Source organism: Hyla sarda, chromosome 9 (genome assembly GCF_029499605.1).
Source record: "Hyla sarda isolate aHylSar1 chromosome 9, aHylSar1.hap1, whole genome shotgun sequence".
In the NCBI taxonomy this organism is placed as follows: Eukaryota; Metazoa; Chordata; class Amphibia; order Anura; family Hylidae; genus Hyla; species Hyla sarda.
The window spans coordinates 144353433-144372953 of NC_079197.1; the positions used below are offsets into that span (position 1 = coordinate 144353433).

The 19521-nt window shown below is 44.6% G+C and overlaps 1 protein-coding gene across 3 annotated transcripts in view; it reads left to right on the forward strand.

Annotated features, from left to right (window-relative positions):
* The window catches only part of SPTBN4 (spectrin beta, non-erythrocytic 4), a 162528-nt gene that overhangs the window by 119561 nt on the left and 23446 nt on the right, over positions 1–19521 (forward strand). For all 3 annotated transcript variants that reach the window (XM_056540128.1, XM_056540129.1, XM_056540130.1), the window contains 6 exons: positions 2054–2143; positions 4628–4906; positions 8878–9008; positions 13654–13858; positions 16343–16720; positions 17905–18149. In XM_056540128.1, the coding sequence (XP_056396103.1) occupies positions 2054–2143; positions 4628–4906; positions 8878–9008; positions 13654–13858; positions 16343–16720; positions 17905–18149 (1328 nt within the window). The remainder of the gene's footprint in view (positions 1–2053; positions 2144–4627; positions 4907–8877; positions 9009–13653; positions 13859–16342; positions 16721–17904; positions 18150–19521) is intronic.

Genomic DNA, 19521 nt, shown 5'->3' on the forward strand with positions numbered 1-19521 from the left:
GGATAGGATTAGGGAGAATTGTAGGGGGAGTTAGGGAAAGAGTGTAAAATTATTTTGAATGTATCAAGTCTGCCATCCTTCTCCCTGGTGGTGGGCTGATGCATGTGCACGCTAGTTTTTTGTTTTGTTTTTAAGCTGATATGGTATGAAGGGCTTACAGGCGACCAAACTTGGGCCTAAAGTGGGTTGTGGTTCAGTGTGTATAAGTTTGTGTATAAGTTGGTTGGGAGGAGTGCTAGGTGGGGAGGGTGTGCTTGTGGGTGGTGGTGTTCATCTTTGGGGGACCTGACATGGGTCAGTTAAGGACTGGACTTTGTGAACTGTAAGAACGGTATGGACTCTGACCCATGTACAGGAGGGGTGGTGTGGGTGAGGGTACAGTTTTAGTGTAGGGTTTTTCCTAGAGTTTTCTATTGATTTTGTAGGGGTTTTCTGTAGTGCATATATTTTGTTTATATTATATTTTATTTATATAGTATATTTAGTAATTTTGTACCTATATTGTGTTATATCTATATTGTTTCATATTGTTTCAGCGTTATGGTAGCCGGACCAGTTGCTGTGTTGATATGTGGTTTATTTAGTTTATTTCAGTTATTTGGTCTGTTTTATGTTTTCTTTGGTATTTTCATTAGTCCCGGATAGAGGATCCAGTTAATTTGGACGTTTTGTAAGTGAATGTATGTGTGATATGATTATTTTGATGATTATTATTATTATTATTACTATTATAGTTTTTGTTTGTATGTGTGTATATATGTATATGTATATGTATGTATATATATATCTATATATATATATGTGTGTGTATGTATATGTATATATATGTATATGTATAAAGATTAAAAAAATATAAAAAATTTAAAAAAAAGAAAAAATATAAAAAAAAAGTAAAAAAAAATATAATAATTATTATTATTTTTTTTTTTTTTTTTTTAGGTGTGCTTGCTACGTTTCTGTTTAGTTTTCTTGTTGCGTGTTCCCAAGTATGGATGGTTTTGAGTTATAGTCGGATAATGATAACTTTTATGTTTATATTTTGACAAGCCAAGTTGTGCTATTTTATTTATTTATTTATTTATTTTTCTTATGTTCATTTTCGGTAAGTGTGTGAGTGTTTGATTAGATATTTTGGGCATATTTTAATATCTTAGTATTTTAGTATCTCAGTAAAGCTGGGCTGGCCGGTTAGGCAGGGTTTTGTTTATGAGGTTTTGTTTTTGGTTCTAGAGTATTTCTTATTTATGTTATAGCTGGTTAAGCTTGCTTTGTGTTTTGTATTTGATAAGTTTTGTATTTTTCTAATAAAAAGAGTGTCAGCAGAGAGCACTGTGGACAAGACAAAAAAGAAATTCAAAAAGAAAAGAATTTCCTCTGTAGCCTACAGCTGCTAATAAGTACTGTAAAGATTAAGATTTTGAAATAGAAGTAATTTACAAATCTGTTTAACTTTCTGGCACCAGTTCATTTAAAAAAAAAAAAAAAAAAGTTTTCCACCAGAGTACCCCTTTAAGTTCACACCCATCTGACTGATTTCCTGAATTGCCTGAACAAACCCTCATATCTCAGGAAAGGAGGGGTGTATCAAGAAAGTGAAAGTCTAGGTTCACACTACGGAATTCCGAGTGCGGCTAGCGCCTTCTGAGTCAGTTGGCGCTAGGACCGTGTGGACACTGCAGCCTCCAATAGACTGCAATGTGTTCCGCGTGAAGAATGAGCAACACCATTCTTCAGGCGGAAATTTTCAAGCGGATTTTCCATTCACAAATTCCGCTTCACAAATTCCGAAGTGTGAATTTGTCAACGGAAACCCATACAGTACATTTTAGCGAGCGGAATTTCCACCTGCAATTTCAAAGCAGAATTGCAGGCGGAAATTCCGTAGTGTGAACGTAGCCTAAAAGGATCAGGGCACCATGAACTATTTAATGACAATGCAGGCTAATTTTTAGGGAGTTGGCCACAGATCCTCTTTAAATGGTGGGACAAGGATCAGCTATATCTCTTACTGTATACATCACTTTTAATTGTATTTACATTCAATCTCTGACAGTGCTGGGTACAGGAAAGGCTTCCTCTCTCAACGTCAAAAGATCACGGCAGTAACTTACAGACCGTACAGCAACTTATCAAGAAAAACCAGGTGAGTGTCTGTGTCATCTCCTATATCTGTAATGGAATTGATTGCATGATGGCATACAGATACGGAAGGAGCCTGGAGAGTAACAAAACTGGAAAAATACATTTATTATAAATGTAATGATCGTGCGCCTGTCTTAGAACTGACCATCAGTGTGTCACTGACCAGCAGCTGCTGTATGCATGGACATGCCACAGATCGTTGCTGTGCCTACTGGCCTGCTGCTCTTATTCAAGTCAGAAGGGCAGTGTTTCCCAACCAGGAGGGTGCCTTCAGCTGTTGCAAAACTACAACTCCCAGCATGCCCGGACAGCCAACGGCTGTCCGAGCATGCTGGAAGTTGTAGTTTTGCAACAGCTGGAGGCACATTGGTTGGCAAACACTGCAGTAGGGCTAAGCTGCACACGGAGGACTAAATATGCCATAAGTTAGGGTCTTGGGGCTTTTATTACTTGCAACAGCTGGAGGCACCCTGGTTGGGAAACACTGCAGTAGGGCTAAGCTGCACAGGGAGGACTAAATATGCCATAAATTAGGGTCTTGGGGCCTTTATTACTTGCAACAGTTGGAGGCACCCTAGTTGGGAAACACTGCAGTAGGGCTAAGCTGCACACAGAGGACTAGATATGCCATAAATTTGGGACTTAGGTCCTTTATTACTTGCAACAGCTGGAGGCATCTTGGTTGGGAAACACTGCAGTAGGGCTAAGCTGCACATGGAGGACTAGATATGCCATAAGTTAGGGTCTTAGGGCCTTTATTACTGTTGCCTATTAGGCAACATCTGGAGGCATCCTGGTTGGGAAACACTGCAGTAGGGCTAAGATGCACAGGGAGGACTAGATATGCCATCAATTAGGGTCTGGGGGCCTTTATTACTTGCAACAGCTGGAGGCACCCTGGTTGGGAAACACTGCAGTAGGGCTAAGATGTACACAGAGGACTAGATATGCCATCAATTAGGGTCTGGGGGCCTTTATTACTTGCAACAGCTGGAGGCACCCTGGTTGGGAAACACTGCAGTAGGGCTAAGCTGCACACAGAGGACTAGATATGCCATAAATTAGGGTCTGGGGGCCTTTATTACTTGCAACAGCTGGAGGCACCCTGGTTGGGAAACACTGCAGTAGGGCTAAGCTGCACACAGAGGACTAGATATGCCATCAATTAGGGTCTGGGGGCCTTTATTACTTGCAACAGCTGGAGGCACCCTGGTTGGGAAACACTGCAGTAGGGCTAAGATGTACACAGAGGACTAGATATGCCATCAATTAGGGTCTGGGGGCCTTTATTACTTGCAACAGCTGGAGGCACCCTGGTTGGGAAACACTGCAGTAGGGCTAAGCTGCACACAGAGGACTAGATATGCCATAAATTAGGGTCTGGGGGCCTTTATTACTTGCAACAGCTGGAGGCACCCTGGTTGGGAAACACTGCAGTAGGGCTAAGCTGCACACAGAGGACTAGATATGCCATCAATTAGGGTCTGGGGGCCTTTATTACTTGCAACAGCTGGAGGCACCCTGGTTGGGAAACACTGCAGTAGGGCTAAGATGTACACAGAGGACTAGATATGCCATCAATTAGGGTCTGGGGGCCTTTATTACTTGCAACAGCTGGAGGCACCCTGGTTGGGAAACACTGCAGTAAGGCTAAGCTGCACACAGAGGACTAGATATGCCATAAATTAGGGTCTGGGGGCCTTTATTACTTGCAACAGCTGGAGGCACCCTGGTTGGGAAACACTGCAGTAAGGCTAAGCTGCACACAGAGGACTAGATATGCCATCAATTAGGGTCTGGGGGCCTTTATTACTGTGCAGTGACCACAATAAATAGGTGTTTTGATAAGGATAAGACCGTCCATTTCTCTGCATTACCATTAGTATGCTCTTTGTTACCGTTTTCTTCATATCATTTCTTTATTTTTCTTTATTTTTTTTATATTCCACACAAGATGAAGTGCTCCCCCCCCCCCCCCCCCCCAAAACAAAGTTACTTTCCCAGACTTCTTTCTCGTTGTTTGTGCCTCTTTCTGGTCCACACTACGTTTTGTCCCATACGGGAGCGCATACGGCAGGAGGGAGCTAAAACCTCGCGCTCCCGTATGTGACCGTATGCGCTCCCGTATGCCATTCACTTCAATGAGCCGACCGGAGTGAAACGTTCGGTCGGCTCATTTTTGCACCGTATGCGCTTTTACAACCGGACCTAAAACTGTGGTCAACCACGGTTTTAGGTCCGGTTGTAAAAGCGCATACGGCGCAAAAATGAGCCGACCGGACCGAACGTTTCACTCCGGCCGGCTCATTGAAGTGAATGGCATACGGGAGCGCATACGGTCACATACGGGAGCGCGAGGTTTTAGCTCCCTCCTGCCGTATGCGCTCCCGTATGGGACAAAACGTAGTGTGGACCCAGCCTAATTGTGTTGACTTTTCCTGAGGTGACTTTGGTCCAATCTGTGATCCTGCATTCACTTTATCAGAACCTGAGGAGAGAGATTCAGGTACATTCCCCACGAGTGGACGACATCTTGGAGCGAGCGGGTGCCATTGCCAGTATTCGGACTCCGGAGGCGGAAGGGGTCCGCATGGGGTTTGAGAGTCTGCGGGAGATGTGGGATGTGCTGCGGGAGGAGACGGAGAGGCGGCAGCAGCTTCTGGACATCAACTACCAGGTGCAGCAGTATTATTTCGATGTGGGCGAAGTGGAAACCTGGTTGAGTGAGCAAGAGCTTGTCATGATGAACGACGAGAAGGGAAAGGTGAGGGTTAAGAATGACTAGGAATCTGATTGTGCTTCCCTCTGTGCTCGGTTTCCCACAGACACCCAAAATTGCTTTCACTTTGCAAAAACATACTGGGGGAGATTTATCAAAAGAGAGGAAAAGGAAAGGGAGAGGAAAAGTTGCTGAGTTGCCCATAGCAACCAATCAGATCGCTTCTTTCATTTTTAACAAGGCCTCTGCAAAGTGAAAGAAGCCATCTGATTGGTTGCTATGGGCAACTGGGTAACTTTTCCTCTGCACAGGTTTAGATAAATCTCCCTCACTGTACTTTGGTAATACTCGTACCTCAGTTAGCTTTTATTTCAGTCTCTGTTTTTTTATAGCCCCTACTTATCTGAAGGGTCCCTTGTAAATAAGTAGATACCCAGAGATCATTTTTGGAAAACCCAGATAGTAAGAGTTCAATTTTCCTGCAGCGCCACCACAGGGGTAATCACGCACTACACAATGTCCAGTTAAAGGGGTACTCCGGTGGAAAACATTAATTTTTTTTTTAGCTCTTTTTAGGTCAACTGGCTTCAGAAAGTTAAACAGATTTGTAAATTACTTCTATTAAAAATTCTTAATCCTTCCAGTACTTATAAGCTGCTGTATACTACAGAGTAAATTCTTTTCTTTTTGGATTTCTTTTCTGTCTGTCCGCAGTGCTCTCTGCTGACACCTCTGTCCATGTCAGGAACTGTCCAGAGCAGGAGAAAATCCCCATAGCAAACCTATTCTGCTCTCGACAGTTCCTGACACAGACAGAGGTGTCAAAGAGAGCACTGTGGGCAGACAGAAAAAAAATTCTTCTGTAGCATACAGCTGCTAATAAGTACTGGAAGGATTAAGATTTTTTAATAGAAGTAATTTACAAATCTGTTTAACTTTCTGGCACCAGTTAATTAAAAAAAAAAAAAAAATGTTTTCTGCCAGAGTACCCCTTTAAAATCAATAGGACAAGCCTCTAGAGAGAGAAATGCTCTTATTACCTCCTATCCCATCTGGCAAAAGATGAAGATACAGAAGAGGGGACTCTACTTTGTTCACTCAGAATCCCCTGTTAGGCCACGCGGCAGAATGTCCGTGTAGAATTCTGCACAGACATTCCGCAGCATCAGAGTCCCATTGATTTCAACTGTTCAGACGGCAGAATTTCTGCCACAAAAAATTCTGATTCCGGCGTCCGTAGAAAGAAGAGACAAGTCTATGTCTATGAGATGGCGGATTTCCGAGCGCTCCCATAAAACATAAGATACATTATTTGCTATGCTCTTGGACACCCATAGATCATTTTTGTCACTCTAAGCACAGTAAAACAGTTGAGAGCACTGTACTCACTCAATATTTCCATTTTCATTATAATGTTCCATGTATTGGGCAATAGGCCTGAAAGGGTATTTTTCCTTCACCTGTCCAATGAGCTAAGATAGACCCCTACTAGTGAGATAGAGAACTCCCATCTCCTATTTGTGTCATACCCAGGGAGTGGAGAAGAGAAGGTGAGGGGTAAGTTTCGGTTTGGGGTTGCCCTTATTAGGGCATTACACTATATGAGGGTCTATATTGTAGGCAGAGTTAGGTAGGGGCCTTTTACACCAAAGGCCCTCCCCCTCCCCTAGTTCCCTTTCCAATATCCTATCCCTAATCTTATACCCCTCCTTTACCCTTAAGTCATAAAGCATTGTACATCTTACCCTGGTAATCTGGCCTTTATGGATCAGACTTTGTTTAGGTGACGTGTTCACCTTAAAGGGGTACTCTGCTGCTCAGCGTTTGGAACAAACTGTTCTGAATGCTGGAGCCGGCGCCGGGAGCTTGCGACGTCATAACCCCACCCCTCATGACGTCACGTCCCACCCCCTCCATGCAAGTCTATGGGAGGGGGCATGACGGCTGTCACGCCCCCTCCCATAGACTTGCATTGAGGGGGCGGGGCTATGACGTCACAAGTTCCTGGCTCCAGCGTTCAGAACAGTTTGTTCCAAACGCTGAGCAGCGGAGTGGATTTTTTTCCTTTATTAGTTGTGCTATTGGTTCTCATAACCACATGAGACCAAGACATTTTTACTATTAATGGTGACTGGATTAGTGTTTTAATAATGAAAATAAATGTTAAATGGGCACTCTCATGAAAAAATTTTTTGCTATTGCACTCCTTATGGTAAATAAAAAATCTTTCTAATGTACTTTTTTTATTTTTTTATGAAGTTTTCTATGTTTTGTGTTTAAAAAAGATGCCACTAGGTGTCTCCCTACTTGTCCAAGGCACATTTCCCCATCTTTGGTACAGACTTTGGACTCCCGCTGGCCTGGCAAAAGTCCAAAATCAGGAAATGCAGTCTGGAGTGCTGAGTGTGGGGGGGGGGGGGGGCAGGCAATCATAGCTCACCTCACACACTGAACTGCTCTGGGCTGTGTGTAGCAGAGTGAGGGAGGAAGTTCTCCCCTGTATGGCTTCAGATGATGTCACGCCTGCTGGGGAACGCCCCTTCCCAGTCTGTGAATCTGACTGAGACTGAGCAGAAAATACAGAGCAGTATTAAGGTAGAAAACTATAAAATAATAAAAATAAAGGCTGGGGGGGGGTTTATCATGATGGGGGATGTGAACTGGGAGGAGGATAACATTTTACAAGATCATGACAGGTACTCTTTAAGTTTTAGAGAAGCTGTGAAGCATGACTCCTAAAGTGCCCATACACCTTATATTTAAAGGGGTATTCCAGGATTTTTTTTTATTTGACTATGCTACAGGGGCTGTACAGTTAGTGTAGTTCATAATATAATGTCTGTACCTGTGTGTGATGGTTTTCTCACAATTCTTCTGTGATTTTCACCGCAATATTTATTTTTACCAGCATACAAAATGACTGTTGTCTCAAAATTTTCCCAGGTTGCAATGCGGCCGAGACCTGACTCACTAGTCAGCTGATGACAGGGAGCCTGTCTGCTTCAATGGGTGGAGGGATCAATCTGCAACTATTGCAACAGCTGGAGGCACCCTGATTGAAAACCACACTGATTTGAATGGATGCAGCTCATTTATGTTTCAATGGGAGTGGGGTGGCTGATGTGTGGGAGGGAGGAAGATGGAATTGTGGGATTTGTAGTCAAAAAAAGAAAAGTCAAACAGGAAATACCAGTTCACAAAAAGCTAGCCACAGTGTTATGGTAATCTCACAACATAGCCATTTAGTCCCAAGACAAGAGCAGATCCTTCCTAAGCATGTCCATTACTGTCTGCCAGGTAAATACCAAAATCACCTTATGGTGGATAACCCCTTTAAAGGTGGCCGAATCCACCTCCTGACTGTCAGATGTAGGGTGGCCTCCTGACTCTCTACTAACAGATGGTGTTGGTGGAGAGAATATTCAGATGTGTTGGATTTTTAATGCCTAACCCCTTTGATCATGGAGAGATAAGCTGACATCATATGGATCTGGCCTTGTTCTATCCCCCTTCCCCTTAGGAGGTCAGGTGAGGGAGCTGATGGCCAAATGAGTGTATACCAACTATTACTTGGTGCTGAAATCTTGCGCCACAATTCTAGTACATCATGTCGCTATTAAGCCATGCCTCTTTATACCAAAGTCAAACACTGTTGCTGGCATGTTGTAACCTGTGATTTTAATAAACCTATTTCTTGGGACTATTAGGACTTATCTGATTGGCTGAATTGCAGCTATCTTAGAGAGGCATTGTGGATATCAGTTTGCAACCTGTGAAAGGGGTTCTCCAGTGCCCCAGCGTTCAGAACATTTTGTTCCGAACGCTGGGTGCGATTGCCACACCCCCTCCCGTAGACTTGCATTGAAGGGGCGTGGCATGACATCACGAGGGGGCTGTGCTATGACATCACGACCCCCGCAGTCCGCACCCAGCGTTCGGAACAAAATGTTCTGAACGCTGTGGCAGTGGAGAACTCCTTTAAGGGACTATGTATTAAAACCTTTCTTTTCTAACAGGATGAGCAGAGCACACTACAGCTTCTGAAGAAGCACCTTATGGTGGAACAGACCATTGAGAACTACGAGGAGACAATAGCTCAGTTGTCTCGGCAGTGTCGCAGTCTCCTAGATCTGGGGCACCCCGACAGGTGAGAGTGTGACAATCTCCCCTACAAATGATACCGCAGCCATAAGTTCTGGTGGGCAAACACTACATAACTGGAGGAAACCCGTTGCTGTAGATGAGTGCTTAAATCACTTGCAGTTGATATTAGGGCTGGTTTATGGGGTCGGTAGATAGTTGCTAAAAGTCACAGCCGTTGTGTCCCAAATTGTCCATGGCTATTATGTTAGTGTCTTCTGTGAGTTACTACATTGTACACATAGCGGTGCTTAGTCATGCAGTAAACCCACATATGGTACTATTGAAAATTGCTGCAATTTTGCAGTGCTGTTTTTGGCTGCACAGCTTTTACAGGTTACTTGTTCAAAGGATAGGGGATAAGATATCTGATGGCGGGGGTCCTGCCGCTGGGGACCCCCATGATCTCCCGGCTGCACCCGGCGTTCGTTTAGTGCAATGGGTGCAGCGCCGGAGGCCCATGACGTCACAGCCACACCCCCTCAATGCAAGTACAGGGGACCTCAACATACGATGGTAATTCGTTCCAAATGAACCATCGTTTGTTGAAAACATTGTATGTTGAGGGATCCGTGTAATGTTAAATATAGGAGGTTATACTCACCCGTCACCACTGTCCTGGATGTCGCGTCCATTGCTGTCGCCGTGTCCCAGTGGTGTCTCCGCCGCTCCAGACCGTCTCCGCTGCCCGGAATTGTCGTTCCTTATCACCACGTCATCACGTCACTACGCACGCCGCTCCTATTGGATGACGGGACGGCGTGCGCAGCGACGTGATGATGATGGAGAGCGCTGACGATGCAGGGGATCCTGAAGAGGACGGTCCGGAGCCCCGGGGACATGTAAGTGATCGTCACCGGACCACACGGGGCACCGTAAACGGCTATCCGGTGACAGCTGAAGCAGTCTGCGCTGCCGGATAGCCGTTTATGCGATGGCTCCGACATACAAAAGCATCGTATGTTGATGCTGCCTTCAACATGCGATGGCCTCTGAGAGACCATCGTATGCTGAAATGATCATATGTCGGGGCCATCATAGGTCGGGGGGTCACTGACGTCACACCCCCTCCCATAGACTTGCATTGAGGGGCGTGGCCATGACATCACGAGCCTCCACATTGCCAGTCATCCGACACGGAGCGAAGTCTGGGGTGCCACGGCCAAGATCGCGGTCAGACATCTTATGCCCTTTCCTTTGGAATATGGGGGTGAAAGACTTGTGGGATAGTGGTATAATTCTGAAATATATTTGAAAGTATATTTTAGTGAATTCTAACAGGTATAGTTACCATATAAATGCAGCTCGGCAGTATGTGCCAGACCCAAGTTCACGCTGTGACAAGTATACGTTTCTAGTTCCCGTATAATGTACATTAAAAGCAGTATGGTAGCAATTACTCACATTTCTGGAACTCTAAGCCCAAATGATTTAGTCATGGTTTAGAGTCAGGGGCTTTGGCACAATCTAATGGTGGTGCTGGACTGGAGTTACCAGACAACCGCTCCCAACATTGTTCAGCACCCTAAACCAGTCCGTGGACCCTCTAATAGGATTTTTAGGGACAATGGGCCTCATTTGCTAAGAGTGGAGTGGAGTTTTTCTTTGCAGGTTTTTGTTTCCGACAGGTATTTTTACATGGTATTAAAGGGGTACGCCACTGCCCCAGCGTTCCGAATTTTGTTCCGAACACTGGGTGCGGTCTGCGGGGATCGTGACGTCTTGGCTACGTCCCTCGTGATGTCACGCCACGCCCCCTCAATGCAAGTCTATGGGAGGGGGCGTGGCAGTCGCCACGCCCCCTCCCATAGACTTGCATTGAAGGGTTGTGGCGTGACATCACGAGGGGCGGGACCAAGACGTCATGACCCCCGCACCCAGCGTTCGGAACAACATGCCATCCAGTGCTTCCGCCAGGAGACTCCAGAGCAGCAGCGCGAATATAGATTTTTAGATTATTTTGCACTCTATCTATTGGCTCTGGGTAATTTATTAAAATGGGAAAGAAACCCCTTTAAAGTACTCCAAAATGTTATGAGAAGGCAGACTTAACTATCAGTGGGGATAGTTACGACCCCCGCAGCATGTTCCGAACGCTGGGGCAGTGGAGAACCCCTTTAAATATTGTATCTTGTATTTGGTGATTTTTCCCTATGTTTTGTTCTTTTTGCACATACTCTGATCTGTGGAGTTTTCCAGAGCACAAATCCACCACATTTTATGTGGAAATATTAGTAAATACGTAGGTTTCTTTCGAAAATGTAGTTTTTTTTGGGGGGGAGATACACCCCTTTTTAACTGGTCACGCCCCTTTGTAGTGTTTTCTGAGTAAAGTGGAGAGTTAGTAGGGTTTGGAAATTCTGGGGCACCACACATGCAACAAAAACCCTACAAAATCTGCTCGGAAAAACCTTAGTAAATGAGGCCCAATGTGTTTACTTTCATTGCCCCAATGATCTACTATGAACAATATGAACCCTTACAGGGGTACTCCACTAGAAAACATTTTCTTTTAAATCAACTGGTACCAGAAAGTTAAACAGATTTGTAAATTACTTCTATTAAAAAATCCCAATCCTTCCAGTACTTATCAGCTGCTGTATACTACAGAGGAAGTTCTTTTCTTTTCCTTTCTGCCTGACCACAAGTGCTCTCTGCTGACACCTCTGTCCACGTCAGGAACTGTCCAGAGGAAAAGAGGTTTGCTAATGGAATTTGCTCCTGACATGGACAGAGGTGTCAGCAGAGAGGACTTGGGGCCAGGCAGAAAGGAAATTTAAAAAGAATAGAACTTCCTGTGCATTATACAGCAGCTGATACGTACTGGAAGGATTGGGATTTTTTAATAGAAGTAATTTACAAATCTGTTTAACTTTCTGGTACCAGTGGATTTAAAAAAATGTTATCCAGTGGAGTACCCCTTTAAAGGGGATATCCGTGATTAGGAAAACATAGCAGCTTTCTTTCAGTAACAGCGCTTTTCTTGTCTTGTGGTTTTGCAGCTCATTTCTACTGAAGTAGATGGAGTTGTAATACCATACAAAACATGAGGGCATGTGTGGCGCTGTTTTTGGAAAGAGCTATGGTTTTCTAATCTAGGATAACCCATTTAATGTATTTTCTTGATTTGTGTGCCGCATCCAGGTATATGAGACCTTACACAAGTGTTTCCCAACCAAGGTGCCTCCAGCTGTTGCAAAACTACAACTCCCAGCATGCCCGGACAGCCGTTGGCTGTCCGGGCATGCTGGGGGTTGTAGTTTTGCAACAGCTGGAGGCACCCTGGTTGGGAAACACTGCCCTACACAGTGCCTATTGCAGTCAGTGGGATCCACTGTTATCATTTTAATCCATAGTTTAAAGCCTAGTTTAAAGTGTTCAGAGGAAGTTAAAGGGGTACTCCGGTGGAAAACTATATATTTTAAATCAACTGGTGCCAGAAAGTTATACAGATTTTTAAATTACTTCTATTAAAAAAATCTTAATCCTTCCAGTACTTATCAGCTGCTGTATACTACAGAGGAAGTTCTTTTCTTTTTTTTTATTTCTTTGTACCTATCAGCTGCTGTATACTACAGAGGAAGTTCTTTTCTTTTTTGAATTTCTTTGTACTTATCAGCTGCTGTATACTACAGAGGAAGTTCTTTTCTTTTTTGAATTTCTTTGTACTTATCAGCTGCTGTATACTACAGAGGAAGTTCTTTTCTTTTTTGAATTTCTTTTCTGTCTGACCACAGTGCTCTCTGCTGACACCTCTGTCCATGTCAGGAACTGTCCAGAGCAGGAGCAAATCCCCATAGCAAACCTCTCCTGCTCTGGACAGTTCCTGACGTGGACAGAGGTGTCAGCAGACAGCACTGTGGTCAGACAGAAAAGAAATTAAATTAAATTAAAAAAGAACTTTCTCTGTAGTATACAGCAGCTGATAAGTACTGGAGGGATTAAGATTTTTTTTAATAGAAGTCATTTACAAATCTGTTTAACTTTCTGGCACCAGATGATTTAAAATAAATTGTTTTCCACCGGAGTACCCCTCCGGGTAAATCTTTATTTATGCTTCATGCAAACAGGTTTTTCCTTAGCCGTTTCTTAAAAGGGTACTCCGGTTGAAAACTTTTTTTTTTTAATCAACTGGTGCCAGAAAGTTAAGCAGATTTGTAAATGACTTCTATTAGAAAATCCTTATCCTTCCAGTAGTTATTAGCGGCTGTATATTACAGAGAAAGTTGTTTTGTTTCTGGATTTCTTTTTTTTCTGTCCACAGTGCTCTCTGCTGACACCTCTGCCTGTATCAGGAACTGTCCAGAGCAGCATAGGTTTGCTAGGGGGATTTGCTCCTGTTCTGGACAGTTCCTGATACAGACAGAGGTGCACCGTGGACAGAAATAAAAAGAAATCCAAAAAGGAAATAACTTTCTCTGTAGTATACAGCAGCTAATAAGTACTGGAAGGATAATGATTTTTTAATAGAAGCAATTTACAAATCCGTTTAACTTTCTGGCACCAGTTGATTAAAAGAAAATGTTTTCCACTGGAGTACCCCTTTAAATGATATTGGATGATAATTTTACAATATGATTATTTGCAAGTCACCTCTGTGCTGTCCCTGTATTGCGCTCCTGACTAATGCACTGACTACTGTCCTTGCGTAGTGAGCAGATAAGTAGGCGTCAATCTCAGATTGATCGGCTCTACGTGTCTCTGAAGGACCTGGTCGAGGAGCGAAAAGGACGTCTTGAGCAGCAGTATTGGCTCTTCCAGTTGAGTCGAGAGGTGGATGAATTGGAGCAGTGGATTGCAGAGAAGGAGGTGGTGGCAGGGTCTCCAGAACTGGGCCAAGATTATGAGCACGTAACAGTAAGTGACCCTGGGAATAATGTAAGGTTGTTCTCAGGTGGCTGTAATGTGGCTTCAGACCTCTCCTGGTTCTAGTAAACTGACTGTAGACTCCATGGGGTTCCATGTTAATCGAAATTTGGTCCTCTGGAACTGTGAGAGGTCCATGATGCAAAATAACTGCTCTCATTGCACCTATGTAACACTGGCCTGGCTTCATATCAAGTATATTTTTCTGTAACTAGTCAGACAACCTTAAAGGGGTACTCCGGTGGAAAACTTTTTTTTTTTTAAATCAACTGGTGCCAGAAAGTTAAACAGATTTGTAAATCACTTCTATTAAAAAATCTTAATCCTTCCAGTACTTTTTAGGGGCTGTATACTAAAGAGAAATCCAAAAAAGAAATGCATTTCCTCTGATGTCATGACCATAGTGCTCTCTGCTGACCTCATGCTGCTCTGGACAGTTCCTAAAATGGACAGCAGAGGTCAGCAGAGAGCACTGTGATCATGACATCAGAGGAAATGCATTTCTTTTTTGGATTTCTCTTTAGTATACAGCCCCTAAAAAGTACTGGAAGGATTAAGATTTTTTAATAGAAGTAATTTACAAATCTGTTTAACTTTCTGGCACCAGTTGATTTAATAAATAAATAAATAAAAATTTTCCACCGGAGTACCCCTTTAAGGCTGGGTTCACATCTGGATTTGACACTAAATTGCATGTATACATTGGCATCCCAAGTTTGGATGCCAATGTATTGTACTGGCCTGAATGTAGTCAACTAGTGATACATGTATATAGTCATCAAGTGTATACATATATTTTCTGGCACACCTTGCTTTTGAGTCCTGGAAAATTCATGTATACATTCAGGAAGTGAATATAGTCACTAGTTGACGACGTTCAAACCATTAATGGGGTACTCTGGTGGAAAACATTATTATTATTATTTTTATTTTTTATTTTATTTTAATCAAATCAACTGGTGCCAGAAAGTTAAACAGATTTGTAAATTACTTCTATTTAAAAATCTTAATCCTTCCAGTACTTAGCAGCTGCTGTATACTACAGAGGAAGTTGAGTTGTTCTTTTCTGTCTGGCCACAGTGCTCTCTGCTGACACCTCTGTCCATGTCAGAAACAATCCAGCGTAGGAGAGTTTTGCTATGGGGATTTGTTCCTTTTCTGGACAGGTCCTGACATGGACAGAGGTGGCAGCAGAGAGCACTGTGGTCAGACAGAAAAAAACAACTCAACTTCCTTTGTAGTATACAGCAGTTGATAAGTACTGGATGGATAAAGATTTTTTTATAGAAGTAATTTACAAATCTGTATAATTTTCTGGAGTCAGTTGATATGAAAAAAAATGTTTTCCACTTGAGTACCCATTTAAAGTCAAAGGGGTCTGTGCCAGTATGAGCAAGTATACGTCTGCATCCTATTCTGACAGAATGCGATGTAAACATGCAACATACAGTCTTATCAGGAAGTAATATCCATTTTAGTTCATACAAGCTGGGGAACCCCGACCACCCATTCTACACATATAAACAATTCTTACAGAACCCTGCAAAAATGGTCTAACACAAGTCTTTTAGGTCATTCTCAAAGAGACAAAATAGTCCAAGTAAAGGTCAATGCTTTCCCTTTAAAAAGGACCTGTAGCCAACACCACCTTTTAACATTTTTTTACATTTTTTTATTATATTTTATTTTATACAGTTTCTTGATACACCCTTCCATTACGGAGATATGAGGGTTTATAGTTTGTCTGACAAGTCAGTTAATCGTCTGATGGGCGGGAACTTAATTTGAATAGTTGGAGTGACTATCAGGTGATGGGCGGGATCATACAGTCAGGGGGTGAATATTGTACATTGAGGGGCGTGTTTATGCCTAATACACACCCTGTCTGTATAATCCCACCCCGTTCACACCCATCTGACTAATTCCCTAAATTGTCAGACAAAATATAAAGCATTAAAGGGGTACTCCGTTGGAAAACGTTTTTCTTTAAATCAACTGGTGCCAGAAAGTGAAACAGATTTGTAAATTACTTCTATTAAAAAATCTTAATCCTTTCAGTACTTATTAGCTGCTATATTCTCCACAGGAAGTTCTTTTCTTTTTGAATTTCCTTTCTGTCTGTCCACAGTGCTCTCTGCTGACCCCTCTGTCCATTTTAGGAACTGCCCAGAGCAGGATAGCTTTGCTTTGGGGATTTTCTCCTACTCTGGACTGTTCCTAAAATGGACAGAGGTGTCAGCAGAGAGCAGTGTGGTCAGACAGAATGGAAAATAACTTCCTGTGGAGTAAATAGCAGCTGATAAATAATGGAAGGATTAAGATTTTTTAATAGAAGAAATTGACAAATCTGTTTCACTTTCTGGCACCAATTGATAAAAAAAAAAAAAAATAATAATGTTTTCCAGCAGAGTACCCCTTTAAATCAATAAAGCAATACATTCCATTATGTAAGTCTCATTCTCCATTTTTTTGCAGCTTCTTCAAGAAAAGTTCACCGAGTTTGTGAGTGAGACGGGCAGCATTGGGCACGAACGCATCTCTGCCGTCAATCAGATGGTGGATGAGCTCATAGACTATGGACATTCGGATGCAGCCACAATAGCAGAATGGAAAGATGGAGTAAATGAGGCCTGGGCGGACTTACTAGAATTAATGGAAACTAGGGCCCAGATGCTTTCTGCTTCCCATGAGTTACATAAGTTCTTCAATGATTGCAAAGAGGTCTTGTCCCAAGTGGAGGAGAAGAAGCAGAGGGTGCCGGAGGTGAAGGCGCAGGAAGCTCGGCTCTCAGCTGGCTCCTTGCAGCGTATACTTAGTTCATTTGAACATGACATTCAGGTCCTTGTCACTCAGGTGAGCTTGATACATTGAACACATAAAATGCAAACATGGATGATCTATATCAGTGTTTCCCAACCAGGGTGCCTCCTGATGTTGCAAAACTACAACTCTCAGCATGCCTGGACAGCCAAAGGCTGTCCAGGCATGCTGGGAGTTGTAGTTTTGCAACATCTGGAGGCACCCTGGTTGGGAAACACTGATCTTTATAGTAGGGATCGACCGATTATCGGTTTGGCCGATATTATCGGCCGATATTCACGATTTTGGACGTTATCGGTATCGGCAATTGGAGGTTATCGGTATCGGTAATTGCCGATAATCCGATAATGCCCCGCACCCCCCACCGCACCGCCCCGGCCAGAGACCGCCGCCGCCCCATTGCCTCCCCCATCCCCGGTTTTATAATTACCTGTTCCCGGGGTCCGCGCTACTTCTGGCTCCTGCGGTGTCCTGTGTTACGCTGTGCGCTGCGCAATGACGAGTGACACCCTCAACGCGACGTCACCGTCAGTGCGCTAAATGACAGCTCAGGACGCCGCCGGAGCCAGAAGTAGCGCGGGCCCCGGGAACAGATAATTATAAAACCAGGGATGGGGGAGGCAATGGGGCAGCGGCGGTGGTTGGACTAAGGACCGGAAGGGGGAGAGAAGCGGGCGGCGGCGGTCTCTGGCCAGAGGATAGGCGGGGGGGGGGGGGGGCTGCAGTGGTGGTTGGAGTCAGGAGGACCCCAGGACAGGCAGGAGGAGAGAAGCAGGTGGCGGTCTCTGACCAGAGGATAGGCAGGGGGGGGCAGCGGCGGTGGTGGTTGGACTCAGGAGGTCCCCAGGACAGGCAGGAGGAGAGAAGCAGGTGGCGGTCTCTGGCCAGAGGATAGGCAGGGGGGGGCAGCGGCGGTGGTGGTTGGACTCAGGAGGACCACAGGACAGGCAGGGAGAGAGTAGCAGGTGGCGGCGGTCGGTCTCTGGCCCAGCAAAAGCCGATGCAGTTCATTGATTTAAAGCACCCGCTTTAAATCATTGATCTGCAGGGGGGGGGGGGCTGAAATAGCCGATAACTTATACCGGAATATCGGTATAAGTTATCGGCTATCGGCCTTAAAGTCCACAGGTTATCGGTATCGCTTTTTGATATTGCTTGTTGATATACACAAAAGTCCAGTTTCCAAGTTTATTTTCAGTCTTCTCTCCAATGGGCAGGTACGGCAGCTGCAGGAAAATGCTGCACAGCTGCGAACAGTCTATGCTGGTGAGAATGCAGCCGCCATAGTCACCAGCGAACAGGAAGTGATGCGATCCTGGAAGGAACTCCTGACCTCATGTGAAGACTGCAGGCTGCAGATCACCACCACCAGTGATCGCATGAAGTTCCTAGGTCTTGTGAGGGATCTCATCTCCTGGATGGATAGCATTATATGCCAAATTGGCACTGGAGAGAAGCCCAGGTATGGTATGGCAACTTCACAAAAAACAAACATTGGTATGAAAGCAGATTTTGTAGGCAGGCATCTTATATTCACTGAAATATGACTTCATTGGTCATTGTTGTTACTTCATTGGTCAATGTGGTACTCCACCCCTAGACATCCTATCCCCTATCCAAAGGATAGGGGATAAGATGTCTGATCGTGGGGATCCCGCTGCTGGGAACCCCGCGATCTCTCTTGCAGCTCCCCGAGTCATCTTAGCTCCGTACAGCTGAAGACTCGGGGGGCTGCAAGAGAGATCACAGGGGTTCCCAGCAGCGGGACCCTTGCAATCAGACCTCTTATCCCCTATCCTTTGGATCGGGGATAAGATGTCTAGGGGTGGAGTACCCCTCTAGGGGCGGAGTACCCCATCACAGGTCGCTGGATCCTTCTGAACTAGTCTGTTCTGGAAATAAAGTACCAAGAAGAAGGTTTGAGGGCATGACCACCTGATTCTATGACACATTTAGCCGGTCATTATCTCCCAAAGAAAGCCGCTAGAACAGTGATGGTGAACCTATGGCATGCGTGCCACAGGTGGCACGCCGAGCCCCCTCTGTGGGCACCCGGCCATAGTTCGCCAGACAGGGCAAACCGGGACATCCCTGTGTCCTGAAAGATCTTTTCGGGACACAAGGATGTCCGGTTACCTTTCTGCGGCACCGCGTTAACTTTAAAAACGCAGTGGCCTCCGGTAGGTTGCGCACTCAGGGACGTCACTGACTTCCCGTGCGTGCACCCATAGGAACGGAAGAGTGGAGCATCGAGGAGGAGGACGTGCAGGCATGGTAAGTTACCTGCACGTCATCTTCAGTACTGCAACCACCGCACCTCCGGTCCTGCGACCTACTGCTACAGTAGATCGTGACCCCTGACCGGAGGAGCGGTGGACGGAGCACTGTGAGGCAGTACACAGACATACAGCCTCCAGCCATACACTGTATATGACTGTCTGTGGGGGAACTATACTGCACCTAATGTGGGGGAACATACTGCCAACCTAATGTGGGGGAACTGCAACCTAATGTGGGGGAACATACTGCCAACCTAATGTGGGGGATCTGCAACCTAATGTGGGGGATCTGTAACCTAATATGGTGGAACTGCAACCTAATGTGGGGGAACTGCAACATAATGTGGGGGAACTATATTGCCAACCTAATGTGGGGGAACATACTGCCTACCTAATGTGGGGGAATTATACTGCCAACCTAATGTGGGGGAACTATACTGCCAACCTAATGTGGGGGATCTGTAACCTAATATGGTGGAACTGCAACTTAATGTGGGGGAACTGCAACCTAATGTGGGGGAACTATATTGCCAACCTAATTTGGGGGAACATACT